Source organism: Mercenaria mercenaria, chromosome 11 (assembly GCF_021730395.1).
Source record: "Mercenaria mercenaria strain notata chromosome 11, MADL_Memer_1, whole genome shotgun sequence".
NCBI lineage: Eukaryota > Metazoa > Mollusca > Bivalvia > Venerida > Veneridae > Mercenaria > Mercenaria mercenaria.
This window is the reverse complement of record NC_069371.1, coordinates 28,107,780-28,124,944: the sequence shown is the minus strand read 5'-3', so window position 1 is coordinate 28,124,944 and position 17,165 is coordinate 28,107,780. Positions and strand designations below refer to the sequence as shown.

At 34.9% G+C, this 17,165-nt stretch overlaps 1 protein-coding gene across 1 annotated transcript in view; it reads left to right on the top strand.

The window, feature by feature from the left end:
- The first annotated feature begins 9,945 nt into the window (after window positions 1-9,945).
- Window positions 9,946-17,165, top strand: part of LOC123530841 (cell migration-inducing and hyaluronan-binding protein-like) — a 49,354-nt gene continuing 42,134 nt past the window's right edge. Inside the window, exons 1-2 of the mRNA XM_053518796.1 lie at window positions 9,946-10,031; window positions 17,001-17,143. Of these exons, the coding sequence (XP_053374771.1) occupies window positions 17,018-17,143 (126 nt within the window). The 5' untranslated portion in view covers window positions 9,946-10,031; window positions 17,001-17,017. The remainder of the gene's footprint in view (window positions 10,032-17,000; window positions 17,144-17,165) is intronic.

Genomic DNA, 17,165 nt, shown 5'->3' with positions numbered 1-17,165 from the left:
GAAACCCTTGAGAATAAACCGGAAATAGTGATAATTGCAGAAAGTAGAGTGAGAGAGCTTTTATTCCACCGTAAGAAAGAGAAGTAATAGAAATCCATTAACATGAAGAAAAACATGTAAAATAACACCCACACCGACAGGCACGCATAAACCCTGCGACTTTAATTCAGGGAAAATTGCTCGACTCAATGTTACATTTTTGTCTGTAACTTCCTTGTCACTACAATAAAAAGCCCCGGACAGAGAAACAAGTGCTTTCCTCGGCATAAAATGTTTGCCAGACATTCGAACACTTCGCCCAAGGTCTATGTTATATACATATTTAGTCCGTGAAAAAATCCAAAACATTTTGGCAAAGTGTTTAAAAAAGTATCAAGAATGTCTAGCAGCGATTTGTTTTGAGTTTAACGCCGTTTTAACAGTATATTAGTTACTAGTATGTAACGGCGGGCAGTTAATCTAACTAGTATTCCTAGATTCTGTACCAGTACAAGCCTGTTCTCCGCAAGTTACTGCGAACCTTCCCCACATGAATCAGTATTGGAGGACGAATGATTTCAGACACAATGTCTTTTATTAAATCGTCACGGAGAACATACTCTTGGCCAGGGAATCGAACTCACGATCGGCCCATCGATCCATAGACTGTCTGTGCTCTCCCTATTGAGCTAAGGGGGTGGGATGACATCTTTCAACTGAGTTATACCATTTATTTATGAGTTTCATAGAAGTAGCTGTTGCTATTAGAGATCTGTTGTTTTTATCTTATGTAGAACTGGAGTAATGTCAAGAAAATACGAGAGCCATCAATAGCTTGTTCATCTAAATTGTTAATGCAAATTGTAGTATTAAAGGTAGTTTCTGCCTGGCTAAAATAAAAATACAGCTTTACTGAGCCTTAATAATTGTGGTGATTAACTGCTACAGTCACAACATTATAGAGCAATTTTTTAAGATGGATACCAAGTCACCCACCACCCTGTCGGGCTGGTCCGCTGGGTTATTAAACGTTTACCTCGTACTATGTATTAAACACATTATCGTCCACAGTTTTTACAAAAGAAAATAGCAAGTCTTTTGCTAGCATGTCATAATTACATAGATGCCCATCCTTTCCAAGAACATTTGCATTGTCAATTTTGCAAATATATATAGTCGAGAAATGACGTTTCCGACGTTTTTGTTTTTGATATTAAGGATATGACACTGCAGCCACAGAGCTTTGTTGCTATGTTAAACAATGCTTTAAATTACGAATAGTGTTTATTTAGTTTATACTGACTTGTTTTAGTTCGATTGTGATGAAAGCTTCAAGCTCATTGGAAACACTCCCCAGTCCGCTTCCTATAAAAACCAGTACTGGTGTCATATGAAAAGTCATGGTCGTAAACCCAGGGTGGCTCGAATCCCCAACCCCTGGACTGAGCGGCCGACACCTTATCCACTAGACCACCGCTCCCTCTAAATTATGTTTATTTAACATCAATAATGCGGTCACGGCGAGAGAAGATTTGGGCGTAGGGAACGTCTTGCGTGATGACTGCTCAGTTTAATTTGCATCACGCGTCTTTCAAGTTTGTCATTTTTCTTATTTGTAAATATATATATTGCTATATAATAGTTTCTCAAAAGGGCACTAGTACGTGCTGTAATGAAAATGGCTTTGTTTAACATCAAAGAAACGTTTATCTACAATATTAGACTCATCCTATCCCTAGGCTGTCATTATTGTTATTTTTTCATTTCTTTTTTTTCAACTAATGAGTAAAAGAAGAAAGAAAATGAATCAGATAGGTGACACAGATACAGTACTCACGAGTTTTATTATACAAAAATAATCTTTGTTTCAGATGATAAAAGCAGTTATCATCTAATGGAAATTGACCTACAGTGTGCCTTTGGCGGGCAATATTCCAGTTATAGTAAGTATATGGACAACTTGGTTGAGATGGTCAAACATAAGTTGATACTAAATTGCATACATCTATTGTTCTTGTAAAATCCACCAAAATGTCTCATTGGGCCGCTGTGGTTAATTGAATAAAATGACATGTCAATTCCTATTTTATGTTCGAAGCCGTGCATATTCGATGTTTTTAAAGCCAGCTTTCCGTTTGGTTCCTAAAGTGTTGCAGTTACAATGTATGGACGGTTATATAGTCACTAAATAGCGTGTGTCGCGGTATAGGACTTCAATAATAAAACGGGGAGAAAATGTGTAAGCGGCCGGGTAGCTCAGTCGGTAGAGCATCGAGACGGTATTCCGAGGACCCGGATTCGAGTTCAGGTCTGGCTGCACATTTTTCTCACCCTGTGACATTTGGCGCCCAACCTAGGGCTGTGAACATATTGCTTCATTTATAAATAAAGTACCCGCTGAAATTCGAAAGTGGGGAAATATGTCACGGAATAAAATAAAAAGTTGGGAATCATACGACTTAAATAATAAAACGGGGAGAAAATTTGTAGGCGCCCGGGTAGCTCAGACGGTAGAGCATCGGAGCGATATTCGAGTCCCGGTGTGGCTGCACATTTTTCTAACCCTTGACTCGTGGACAGTACTGTAGACGCTAAATGTTGAAAATGGTTAGTGTACTCAGTAATCTAGTCACTAAATGGTAATTTAGTCTGAAATGGTGAGAATCGTTAGTGTGGATGGTTATCTAATCGCTAGATGGTGTGAACCGTTTGTGGAGGTGGTTTTCTAGAAGCTAGATGATGACAAAACCGATAGCGTGGACGGTAATCTAGTCCGTAGATGATGAGTACCGTTATTGTGGACGATTAGCTAGTCCTTAGAGGATAAGAACCATTAGTACGGATGGTTATCTAGTCGCTAACTAATGATGGTCGTTAGTGTGAACGGTAATCTAGTCGTTAAATGGTGAGACACGTTAGTGTGGACGATTATCTACAATGTAGTCGTTAAATCTTGAGAACCATTAGTGTGGACGGTAATCTAGTTGCTAGCCGATGAGAACTGTTAATGTTGACGGTAATCTAGTCCTTAGATAATGAGAACTGTTAGTTCGGACGGTTATCTAGTCGCTAGATGATGAGAACCGTCAGTGTGGACGATGAACTGTTCGCTTGATGATGAGAACGGAAAGTTTAGAAGGTAAACTAGTCACTAGATGATGAGAACGGTTAGTGTGGACGATGACCTTGTCATTAAATAATGAGACCTTTTAGCGTTCCAACGACAAAACACTAACACAAAATGTAAAAAACATCAAATATTAACGTATTTACCCAACAGAAGACAACAAACAAGACTGAGTTCAGGAGACATATTTCATATCGACTATTTTGTCCATGATCAATACCTTAAACACACTATCGCTTAAAGTTCCAAAAGGCTTTTATTTATGTTAAAACAGATAAAGCAGCTTTCCATTGCGTAATTACATGGTAAGAATATCACAACTTTCAATACATTATTACTCATGAGCGTAACGTGACGATGTGGTATTACTGTTAGGTACCACGACCACGACATATAACTCTCAGGTACTGTATGGGTAATGTGACATTGTCATGTAACTCTCAGGTACGTTTGGCGTAATGCGATAATGTCTTTTACTGTCAAGTACCATGAGCGTAAAGAGACGATGTCATATTAATGTACATCCGTACAGCGTACCCGTGAGCGTAAAATGACGTGAAATGACGATGTCATATCACTGCCAGGTATCGTGAGCGTAAAGTGACGATGTCCTATTACTGTCAGGTAAAGTGAGGGAAATGTGACGATGTCATATAACTCTCAAATACCGTGAGCGTTAAGTGACGATGTCATATAACTGTCAGGTACAGTGAGCGTATAGTGACAATATCATACTAGAGATAGGTACCGTGAGCGTAAAATGACGATGTCATATCACTGCCAGGTACCGTGAGCGTAAAATGACGATGTCATATCACTGACAGGTACGCTGAGCGTAAAGTGACGAAGTCCTATTATTGTCTTTTAGGTATTGTGAGCGTAAAGGGTACTTTTAGTAGAAGATATCTAATGTACAGAAAGGAAAAAGAAAGACAAATGCCATATTATGCTACATACATGTCATACTCACCTTTTTATGTAATACAGGCACTGAATTTTCAAAGATAAGGTTCAAATAAATTTGAATCCTGCATTACAATCGAGCTAAAATAAATTAGTATAAACTAAAAGAGTATTGAATATTCAACGTTGACATAATTTTAAAGTTCACGTCGCGATGTCGAACGTGAAACCCCAGTTAAACCCAAGTTAAAACGTGTCCAGTACAATTTCGTTAACTCTCACAGATTGGAATAATGAATGTTGTTTGATATTCCGCTAGGTGTCAATCAAACGTTTAAAGACGATTTAAAGTCAAAATAGAAACCACCATTTGGATCAGATTTAATGCCTAATAGTAGCAGCAGCAGCAGCTGCAGCAGCAGCAGTAGCTTGAGCAACAGTAGCAGTAACAGTAATAGTAGCAGCAGCAGTAGCAGCAATAGCACAGCAGCAATAGCACAATCAGTAACAGCAGTAGCAGCAACAGCAATAGTAGCAGTAGCAGCAGCAGTAGCAACAGCGGCTGTAGTAGTAGTAGTAGTAGCAGCAGTAGCTACAGCAGCAGCAGCTGCATTTGAATACAAATTCCATGAATGAAATAATTGCCGTATGAATATAAAGTCCTTGAGTATATATTGATTACGTTCATTGAAATCCTCAATATTATTACACGTTCTTTGTAAAGCAAATCAACTTGAAACATATATACAATGAAATGTTTCCCGGCTTGAATGCCCATCTAAACGAAGGAAATAAGCGGAATATATTAGAATAGGATTTAAAGCATTTTATCGAAAACTTTGTGTTCAGAGCATAACCCAATGATCATTCAAGGTTTTGACTTTATTCTTGGCAAATGGGTAGGTGGTGATAAAACGCCGTGTTAGGTCTTAGGTCAAAGTCACAAATGGACTTCAAAGGTCAAATATAAACTCATATTTTATGCCAGAAGCAAAACTGGATAAAAATTCTATGTAATGACTTTAAACCTGGCATATAGATAGGTGGCGATGAGATGTGTGCAGGGTGCATGAACCAGGTCGGTAATTCAAAGGTCTAGGTCACAATGGAGCTCAAATGTCAAATTTATTCTTCATATTCAACTTTATAACAATTTTAGAACTGACTAATGGTAATGAGAACATGTGCAGAGTGCATGAGTTAGATCGATGGGTCAAAGATCAAGATCAAAACAAGATCAAACCTGAGAGGCCAAGGTCAAAGGTTGAGTACTAATTATATCCTTTGTTGTTTTTGTCCAGAGCACAAAAGAAAACAATTCAAAGTATTCAGTTTACATTTGAGATATAGGTGGGTTGTCCACACTACTCCCCACCCTTACACAGCTCCCATTAAAATGAAACAATGAAGAAAAATATTATTAATCTTATACTCCTGTGCCTAAACATTCCTACGTATAGACCAGGCAGGTAGACCAAAGGTCAAGGTCACATTAAGGTCAAATTTGTTCGTCGTATTTGCAGAGCACATGAACTTGGTCATTAGGTAAAAGGTCATTGTCACGAGTTGAGTTCAAATCTCAAATCGGTCTTTTGTGTTTTGTGTCCGGTGCACAAATTCAAAACAAATCAATGTATTGACTTTAAACTAGGAATGTAGGTGGGTGGTGATGTGTCCATTTGAGGAGTGCAAAAATCCACATTGCTCACCCCTTACACACACATTAATCTTCTCCATCCCCATAGAATTCACTTTTAGTTTCTTGTGCCATGATTTTCCATCACTGTCGACACTAAAAATCCAGCCCACGTCTACCGCTATATATATGCCACGCCAACACACACATACACACACACGCGCGCGCGCACACACACACACACACACACACACACGTTCTTCAAATTTTACTTCTTTTTCTTATCTAGAACTACAAGCGTAAATTGCCTTAGTTTACGAAGCAATTGTTCCAAGTATTTACATCTCATAACTTGTATAATCCTGGACCAACGCCACCTTCACAGCTCCGTATCTATCAGCTTCTCACCCAGGTTTTCTAGAAAACCTGTGAAATATATCGGTGAATGTCGTAAGGGGCCTTCTTGCGTGCAGGCGGCCGACATCAACTTTTTTCCGCTCAGTAAATTTAGTTATAAATGACGATTGCAATGAAATTTGGTACATAGAAAGCTTGCATAGAGACAGAGTTGAGGATTGGATATGATGACGCTAGGTTCAAGGTCAATGTCATTGTTACTTGAAATAGAAAAAAACGGCTTTAGTTTAGTTTACACTGAGGGTATTGGTAGCTTATAGAAAAATCAAGTTTGGGGTCGCGCAAGTAGGGTAAAGTTTAAGGTCAGCATAGCTTGATTTTTTACATTTGTATATGTATTTCGATATATTTTTATACTGACCTGGATAATTAAAGCAACTACAAAGAAAAAATACAAAAAAAACAACATTTGTTTCTGTGATCATTTGATCATAAAAAGGGTCGTGTTCAGATCATATCTTTAGTTAGGATTTACTGATGTTGAAAAGACGGTTAGCTATTCAGACACCAGTCCGGATTGTGCCTTTTGCTGCTATAAAAACAGCCTTTCACATGCATAGAGTCAAAGTCGAGGTCACAGTTACAAAAAAAAAAAAAAAAAAAAAAAAAAAAAAAAAATTTTATTCGCTGTGATTATCAAAAAGGTAATTTCCGGTTTATAATTTTAGTTAGGATTTACTTACTTTCACCAAACTTGGTGTATAGCAAGTTTTTAGGAAAAAAATCACTTTGAATCTGTTACAACAAAAAGAAAAAGAAATTCCACTCAATATCTTTTTAGGGTACCCATATTGTCAGCAAACTTGGTAAGTAGTACAGCGTGACGTAACCGGTATGAGGAGAATGCGCTGGTACATTTTCTAGAGAAAGTGATTCAAGGTTTTCGTTTCTTATTAACTATAGTACATTGGACTTCTCAAAGTCTATCTCAGTTTAAAAACTTGTCACCAGACTTGCCTCTCCGTAACGTTATAAGCTTGATTGTATCGAATCTTATCAAGTAGATAAACATCTAGATGAAGTCATTGTGTATCATGCCATCCAAACTGTATCTATCCGCGCAAATCTACCTATGATTGAAGTCTTATATCTTTATTCATCATATTCTGATGCGTAGAAATCTTATTTTCATTCATGTACGTACATATGAATATAACAGTTGGTAATCTATATTTTGCGTCTTAACATTTTCAGTTATTCCCCTCGCAGAATAAAGTATGGTGACTCATTTCTATCATGTCTTGCTATCGTGTTTAAACCCCTACAAGTACGACAATGCGACAATACAATAAATTTTATTGTCGTTGTATTGCCTTAACGTTATATAATATATATTTAGAATTGGTTCTGTTTGAACAACATCGGCATGTTATGTAATAATCCTTCCGTTTCCGTTAAGTATAAGACATTATCACATGTTTGACGTCGCGGGAGTGTTATAAAACCATTAAATAAAAATGATAATACGCTAGTGTAATAAAGCTTTGACGTCGACGTCATTTACAGTATTGGAGACGTTGGTCAAATTGACTTGTTTATATAGTAAAAGAAAGTAGATTTGTTGATGTTTCGACAGGAAATGATAACATGTGATAAAAAGAATATTACATTTGTGACTTTCCAGATTGAGTTTATTAAACTCGTTGAATAAAATTGATAAAATGCTCGGCAGAGCCTCGCATTTAATCATTCTATTCAACTCGTTTAATAAATTCAATATGAAAAGGCACCAATGTAATATCCTCTATGTAAAACGCAAATACGCCTGTTTGTCTTCGTCATTCTTGCACATACCAAATTAAATCAAAACATAATTGTAATCCTTATGTTCATGTAAACATTCTTTACATAATGTAATAAGTGCCTTTGTGGCCGAGTGGTTGTGTCTGATGATTTTTAATCATCTGCCCCACACCACTGCGAGTCTTTCAAATGAGAAAGCCATCCAGCTGGGTAACAGAAGGCCGCAGGTTTTGCTTAGGTTATCGCCCTTGTCTGAAATAATGAAATAATGATGAGCACATGGGTCTTCATTCGCCGTTAAAATTGGACAGTCGCCATTTGACCTATAGATGTATATAAATTTTCAATTGTGTAACATCCAACTATAAACTAAAGTACATAAACAAAAATATTGTAGATTTTCAGTGCCGAGTAAGCTAACTTAAATAATTGTAGCCTTTTTTGTGTTTTTTAAATGTTTAAAGGAATATCTGATTAGAGTCTTTATCAGTTACTTTCAAACAATTTTGAACTTCGTACATATATTTAGTTGTAAAAGGAAGTGATTGAAATAAATCAAATATAATTATATGCAATATGATTATTTCAGAAACAGTTTTATTAACATGTAATTTTCTATCCAAGTACCATTCAATAAAAAAGAATGATTGTTACTAAAGAACTTGTAAAGTGAGAAGGATGTAACAGAGAATGATACAAATTTTATCTCAATACTGTTCCATAGTAAACATTGACAGAAGATTTAATTTAGATACGTGAGACCGTAGTACCTGATACAGCTAGTTTACAATTTCCATTGTTTTAGTGCCACAAAAGCACGAAAATAAGATAAAGAACCAAAATCTGAAGGCGTAAAACACATATTGCTTTTGAATAAAATCACATTTCTCCTAAAACGTTTTCAATTTGTTTTCTATGATGAGTTTGTTGTAAGCACCAAAGGCGTAAAAACAAAAGAAGGAACCAAACAAAAGTTATCAGATCCGAGAACTTCTTCAAAGCGCAACACAATGAGATGATACTGTATTTGTCCTATATTATGTGTGCGATGTACGAAGCAAAAGATAAAGGATAAAGATAAGGTATTGCTTTCAACACCTAACTGCACGCAGACTAAGAGAACCCTTCTGCGTGTATCCGCTTACATACACGGTTTGTAGTAGGTAGGGACAGAACCACTACCACTTGCTCTTAAAGCTGACATAACTAAAGCTCTACCATTTGACACTGATAGCTGACTTGGTCTGATTGAGTCTGTTCATGACAAGCAAACTAATAACAGACTTGGTTTGATTAAATCTGCCATGAGAGGTAATGAAATGTGCAATGATTCTAATGCCCCCCTAGCAACGACTTAAGCGGAATTCTATCATGTACTCCACGATAACAATGAACCAGAATATATGGCAACACCAATCCACCTTATTAATGTTATCTAGTATCACAATAGAAATCCTCAAGTGTCGTGTATCCGTACCTGGATGTAGTGTTGTTATAGTTTTTGGTCATTTTGGAAAGTTGAGTACATTCAGTATCAAATTTCACGCTTAAATCTTTGCTGCGGGGCGTGAGGGATGTTGAAAACTTCATTTCCTCTCATGGACCGAATTTCCTATTATTTTCACGGCTTGGTTGTGTTCAATTCCTCCAGAGGATTTTCTTACAGATTTTGTTACCATTTATCGCTTACATTTTGCCATAATTAACAGTACATGTATAGTGAAAAAAAAAACATCATGCATTTATATCATAATCTGTTCCCCTACTCATATACCCTTCTGTTGTAATTAAATACGTATCTTGTTGACTGACAGTTGAAGTACATCAGTTTTTACGGCGTTTCGCTACTTTATTGATTTTAAAGGCGCATGTTTTGCTGTGTGTGGCTCTGGTCGCTTTTTCCGTGCTCAGTATATCTACATTATATATCTGCAATATACTTCCATTACATTTTATCTTGTTCCAGTATCAGTAACGAAACAAGCATGATGAAAAGATAAAATGATAAGACACCGCTTTTGATATCTAAATAAGCTTCAATTGTCAAAGCGAATTGTTTCCTTATCTTAACAAGATACGATTGATAGGCAATGCAATAATGTCTTTTAATCTGCTTGACAAGACGTCCTATGACTATAAAGCAAACTAAGAAACAGCAAGTGCGAACTTCATCACATCTTATTCTACTGAGGTGTAATCATAAAGAAGGATACTACATACTCTAAGGTAAGAGATCTTGCTCTGTTTCAGTAATAACGAAAATAATTTGAAAACAAATATTAGTATTAGGAAATATTACACCAGTTAGATATTGTACATAACTCTTTTTTTTAAACAGGTACTATAGATCTAAATCAGAACAAATGATTACACAAGAAAGAAAATGAATACTCAAACGACTTATTTATTGTAACTATTAAGTAAATGTGTTGAGTGACAAACATGACACTATAATTTTCAGAAATAATAATTGAATTTGTAAATAAGATAAAATATTGGTATAGGCCCTTTAAACATGTAATTGATGTAGAGGACATAAATATATTGGTAAACAAGTATGTACGTGGACGAGGGACTTTTCATAAAATTTATTTAGTGTTTTGCAGAAATAGGTAACACATATATTAAACGTAACGAAGATGAATTAAGATATTACTTAAAAGTATGATATATTTCTTCAAAATGTATTGTGAAATATCTATACAACAAATGAAACATGCATTTAACCAAACGTATGGAAGAAAGTGTAAACCACAAAATATGTACACTTTTTTTTCAAGATATATCGGTAAACTGCATATTAAACTTTAATATGTACTCGACAAAATATAGAGTCAACATGAAGAGACAGATGATGGTACTTATGTTTATATAACAACTTTATATACTAATACCTATGAAACTGGAAAAACATTCTTAGCAGAAATGTTTCTTTATGCTTACAGAATAAATAAGTTAATGGCAATGGATATAGGATTCTATCTAGTAATTTTGACACTATTTAATAATAAAGTAAAGCCATAGAAAAACTTATCTGACGGCCACAAGATTCGACACAAAGTTCAATTTCTACAAAAAAAAGAGAAGAATATTTATGAAATTTAGTAATTTAGTAAAGATAAAAATAATCAATGCATGTGCTCCAAGAAGAACCCGTACCTTGCAAAATTATTACGACCTCGCGTCTCTCGCCTTTTTCCGAAAGACCTAAAGTAATCACTCCGCCCGTTAATATCTCCATCTTTCCGTCTGGCTGTTCTTGCCTGCACACGTTTCTATGTTATTACTTTTAACATAAATTCAGATTTTAAAAATTAACACTACACACAATACATTGCGGGATGCATGACTTAGTATCTTGAAGGTTGGCGTTAGGAGGTGTCAGAAGGGTTTTAATTTATTTCTTGTTTTGAATACAAACTAGATCAATGTTTTGTGTTGCAACATTATCTGTTGCACTGTCATAGCTGTCAATAGTACGGTGCCCGTAAAATGACATGTGAAACTTTTTTATTTCATTTTTTTACGTAAGATTTCGTAAATACGAATTATTATTTCGTAAAAACGAAATTTATTTCGTTTATCTTATTTCGTAAAACACGAAATTTTACTTCCTAAAAATGAAATCTTATTTTGTAAGAAACGAAATGTATTTCATAACAACGGAATCTTATTTCTTATTTCGTAAAAACGAAATGTATTTCGTAATGTATTTCGTAAAAACGAAATGTTACTTCATTAAAACGAAATGTTATTTCGTAAAATCGAAGTTTTATTTCGTAAGAACGTACGGAAGCTTATTAGGGCCTCCACTTATCTAAAAGTTTCGCGTCAAGTCAACTTGTGTCTTTTCGTTTTGAACAAAAACATCTGATGGAGGCGTGATAATTAATACGTTATACGTTAATGTTTTTAATCATTACGCATACTTTTTTTATCGAATTGCGTGAAATATTTGTCAATGCGATTAACTTCTACACGTCTAACTAGATCTTTCAGCGAAGTCGTCAAGAAACATAACAAGAAGATAAATGTATTTGGTATTTCAACATAATTTACTCGACTTGTTACATCCTTTTCTCGAGAACGTTTACCTTAAGGCGATATAATTATGCATGTCACGTGATATTTAAACACGTCAGGTTCAAAATTGCCTATATTGGTTTTGTCTGCACAGTGATGGTTTCATTATGTCTACCCAAGAATTATTCTAGGGAGACATGTTGTTTTTCCCCGAGTTGTATGTCTGTCCGTCTGTCTGTCCCGACGTGCCCACATGTAAATGGGGTTAGCGTTTCTGTTGAATTTGACATTCTGAGATTGTGGTCATTCTGGGGTTAAGTTGGTATTATGGGGTTAAAAATAATATTGTAGGGTTAAAGGAAGATAATAGGTAATATAAGGGATTACCCCACACATCCTGTAAGTTCGTCCGTCTGTCCTTCACAAAAAGGATTTTCAAATTACTTGGCACAAATAGTCACTGTAACAAATCATGAAGGCTGGGGGAGACATGTGTTTTTGTTATAAAAACCCTTCTTGCTTGTGAGTTGATTTTAACTAAACTTGCACGTAACTTTTACCACCAAAAGATCTTGGTTCCTTTCTTGAACCAGGCATATCCCATGATTGACTCCAGAGTTATATCCCCTAAAAGGGCAAAATTTGTCTAATTTGTGGTCTTGTCTGCACAGAATTATTGTTTCATTTATGATTTTATTTTTCAGCTGTATTTCAATATGAACATGTGAAATTCCATAATAACACAACAACACTTCCCCCTCTTCCACCCCACCCCCACATCACAACCCCCTCCCCACACTGAGGTGACCCCCACCCCACCCACCCCATTAAAAAAATCTATTGTTCAGCTATATTTTCAATATAAACATGTGAAAATGTGAAATTTCAAAACAACAGTTCCCCGCATCCCGACACCCTGCACCCACCCCAAGCCCCTACCACCCCCACCAGGGTGACATCCCTCCCCCAGTTATTTTTTTTATTTTCCAGCTCTATTTCAGTATGAACATGTGAAATTTCAAAAGAGCACTTCCACACGCCTCCGCCCCCTCCCCACCTCCCTCCCATTCAGTTATATATGATTGTCCTTTTTAGCTCGACTAAATATATCAAACACTATCAATGTTTTGATACTAGCTAGATCAATGTAATTTTATATGTGAATAGATGGCAGTATTGAAATTATGCACAACACTTTGTTAAAATTCATGTTGTTATGGCAACAGAAATAGTCAAAATATAGTTTTCCCATATGGATCCTTTAATAACAAAAATTTATAGTGGCTAGATTAATGTAATTTGGTATGTGAATACATGGAAATATGGAGATTACTATAGGTTTACCCTCTATCTGTCTGTCTGTCCATCCGTCCGTGAGTCAGTTCTTCCGCATCTCCTCTGAAACTACTGAATGAATTTTGATGAAATTTTGCCACAACGATCTCCCAGTGCCTTAGTTGGCCCTAACTGAGAATGAGTTCACTAGGTCAAATGTCATGGTCACGGTGACCTTCAACTTAAATTTTTCTCACAATGTTTTTCTCGAAAATCATGATGTATATTTTTTTTCAATTAAATATTTGTCGAAAATAGAAAAACACGAGCATATTGAGAAAAGTTAAGTCGAAAAGTGAAAAACATCGAGCATATCGAGAAAAGTTAAGTTGAAAAGAGAAAAACATAGAGCATATCGAGAAAGGTTAAGTTGCATTACCTCTATACTTTTAATCTTTGTCAATAAATTTTATTGACATGTGTAAAACATTTTATCTAGGCGAGTAAAGACAAGTCGACTTAGCAAAAAACATCTCACCAACTGTAGGCCCTAATAAGCTTCCGTAAGAACGAGATCTTATTAAGTAAAAACAAAATCTTATTTTGTTAAAACGAAATATATTTCGTTAAAACGAAATCTTATTTCGTAATAACGAGATCTTATTAAGTAAAAACAAAATCTTATTTCGTAAAAACGAAAAGTATTTCGTAAAAATGAAATGTATTTCGTTATATCTTCTTTGGTAAAAATGAAATGTATTTCGTAGAAGTTTTATTTCGTATTTCGTAATAACGAAATGTATTTCGTAAAAACGAAACAAAAACGTTTCACTTTACAGGCATTATACAATAGGCATAAAAAGACCGGGTCTCGATTTTATTTCAACTTTATCAAATTATTTAACAAAGCGATGAACGCACAAATTTCAAGTTAGAACAATCATTTCTTAAACAGAACATTTTTCTAATAAGCAAGAAAACATCAACGAAAATCAACAAACCTTAACAATTTAAATAATATGAGATAACTCACTCATTAAAAATGATAAATCAACAATGTTTTTTCCTGTATGGATTGAGAAAAAGATATATTATATTAAAGATATCTTTGATGCGGAAACTAAACAATCTCAAACATTTCATAAGTTGACAATTGTGCATCACATATCAATAAAAAAATCCCAAACTATTATAGACTGATAGCATTCATTTTACAAGAACGGAAATTAAAATTGGAAATAGAGAATATAAACATACTGTTACATGAAATAAACATATGTGGACTACTGGAAACAACAAAAACCTATTACTTGAACGAAAACTTAAGAAAGAGTCAACAAAAGAAAAAAACACATTAGATGATATACACTTCTGTTGAAAATACATTTACTTATTGTAGGGGTGATACGTATGAAGCCCATATTATATAACTGTTGAATATGCCTTCATTTATTGTAGGGCCCTAAGGGATAACGCATATGTAATTCATAATCTATAACTGTTGAAAATGCCTTTACTTATTGCAGAGATAACACGTACGAAGCCCATATTTTATAACTGTCGAAAATGCTTTCACTTGTTGTAGGGTTCACACGTATGAAGCCCATATGTTATAACTGTTGAAAATGTCTTCACTTATTGCAGGGATAACAAATATGTAATCCGTATTCTATAACTGTTGAAAATGCCTTTACTTATTGCAGAGATAACACGTACGAAGCCCATATTTTATAACTGTCGAAAATGCTTTCACTTGTTGTAGGGTTCACACGTATGAAGCCCATATGTTATAACTGTTGAAAATTTCTTCACTTATTGCAGGGATAACAAATATGTAATCCGTATTCTATAACTGTTGAAAATGCCTTTACTTATTGCAGAGATAACACGTACGAAGCCCATATTTTATAACTGTCGAAAATGCTTTCACTTGTTGTAGGGTTCACACGTATGAAGCCCATATGTTATAACTGTTGAAAATGTCTTCACTTATTGCAGGGATAACAAATATGTAATCCATATTCTATAACTGTTGAAAATAACTTCACTTATTGTAGGTCCTAAGGGATAACACGTATGTTACCATATTCTATAACTGTTGAAAATGCCTTCACTTATCGGTAGGGATAACACATATGTAATCCATATTCTGTAACTGTTGAAAATTCCCTTAGTTAAGGGATTACACGTATGTAACACATATTCTATAACTGTTGAAAATAACTTCACTTATTGTTGGGATAACACGTTTGCAACCAATTTCCTATAACTGTTGAAAATGCCTTCACTTATTGTAGGGATAACACGTATGTTACCCATATTCTATAACTGTTGAAAAATCCTTTAGTTAAGGGATAACACGTATGTAACCCATATTCTATAACTGTTGAAAATGCCTTCACTTATTGTAGGGATAACACGTATGTTACCCATATTCTATAACTGTTGAAAAATCCTTTAGTTAAGGGATAACACGTATTTAATCCATATTCTATAACTGTTGAAAATGCCTTCACTTATTGTAGGGATAACACGTATGTTATAACACATATGTTGCCCATATTCTATAACTGTTGAAAATGCCTTCACTTATTGTAGGGTCCTAAGGGATAACACATATGTTGCCCATATTCTATAACTGTTGAAAATACCTTCACTTATTGCAGGGATAACACGTTTGTAGCCCATTTTCTATAACTGTTGAAAATAACTTTACTTATTGTAGGGTCCTAAGGGATAACACGTATGTTGCCCATATTCTATAGCCGTTGAAAATGCATTTACTTATTGTAGGGATAACACATAATTATGTAATCCATACTCTATAACTGTTGAAAATGCGTTTACTTATTGTAGGGATAACACATATGCCGCCCATATTCTACAATTGTTGCAATGCCTCCATTTATTGTAGGGATAACACATAATTATGTAATCCATACTCTATAACTGTTGAAAATGCGTTTACTTATTGTAGGGATAACACGTATGCCGCCCATATTCTATACCTGTATCAATACTCTCACTTTTAGCATCACTTGACGATTGTGATTTTCAAATATTACAAAACCTATGTCTTTGATTATTTCATTTTATCTCTTACATATTCTTTCATTTCAAAATAGTTGGTATACAAATATAAAATGAGGAAAACAGTAACTGACATAAATGAAAGCAGGGAAAATAATAGCAGTCCGATATTGTAGTCTTGGCATGTAAAGTAACAACTAGAGATGTTTCTTACCATTCCTAAAAATCATCTACTGTATATACCATCGTACTCTAGCTCTACTCCTTCTTTATTCCTTCTTTCTTTTTGTGTTTTATTTACCAACCTCTTGTTGTTATTGTTCACGGCCAAAGCCGTCATATCTATAAAGTCAAATATATATGCTACGAAAGAAATGAAAAATGTTTGTGGTATGTATTACTAAATATTGAAATGTTATAAAAGAGTCTTGTATAAATAAACGGGTATTGAACATGTCTCCAATCGAAGACAAAATAATACATCAATTGCAAAGGAAAACAATTCGTTGTGCGTTATAAAAATGCTTTCCATCCTTCGATATCAAAGTCATGAATTGTTAAGCACAGGACGGGTATAAATTGAACGCTACTATATTTCCTGTGATGGTCCAACTTTGTCTTTTTCATTCATATTATTTCATTCATATTGTATTGAGGTATTCGTCTGAAAAAGACCCCTGTTAAAAAAGAGCATATTTGTTTCTCAATGGTACTGCTTTTTGATAAAGGAATTAGTAAGTTCTAGCGAAAGATTAAAATGAAATACTAGCAGCAGTATATATTCTATCCTTTTCTAGATAAATAAACAAAGAGTTGTTTAATTCATTCATAAGCAATTGCTTCATTATATGTGTTACTTTTTTACAGATAAAAGGCAAAGTGAAATGTATAGCCTGTGCGTGCTGACTAGCATGCTGCTGTTGCTTGGCAACTCACGTGCTGAATGTCCCCATAAACGCGCTGGTCTTCTAAAATGGTCAGACGATCAAACTTGGGGAAGTAGCGGAAAAGTGAGTCTTTCGAATAGATTGT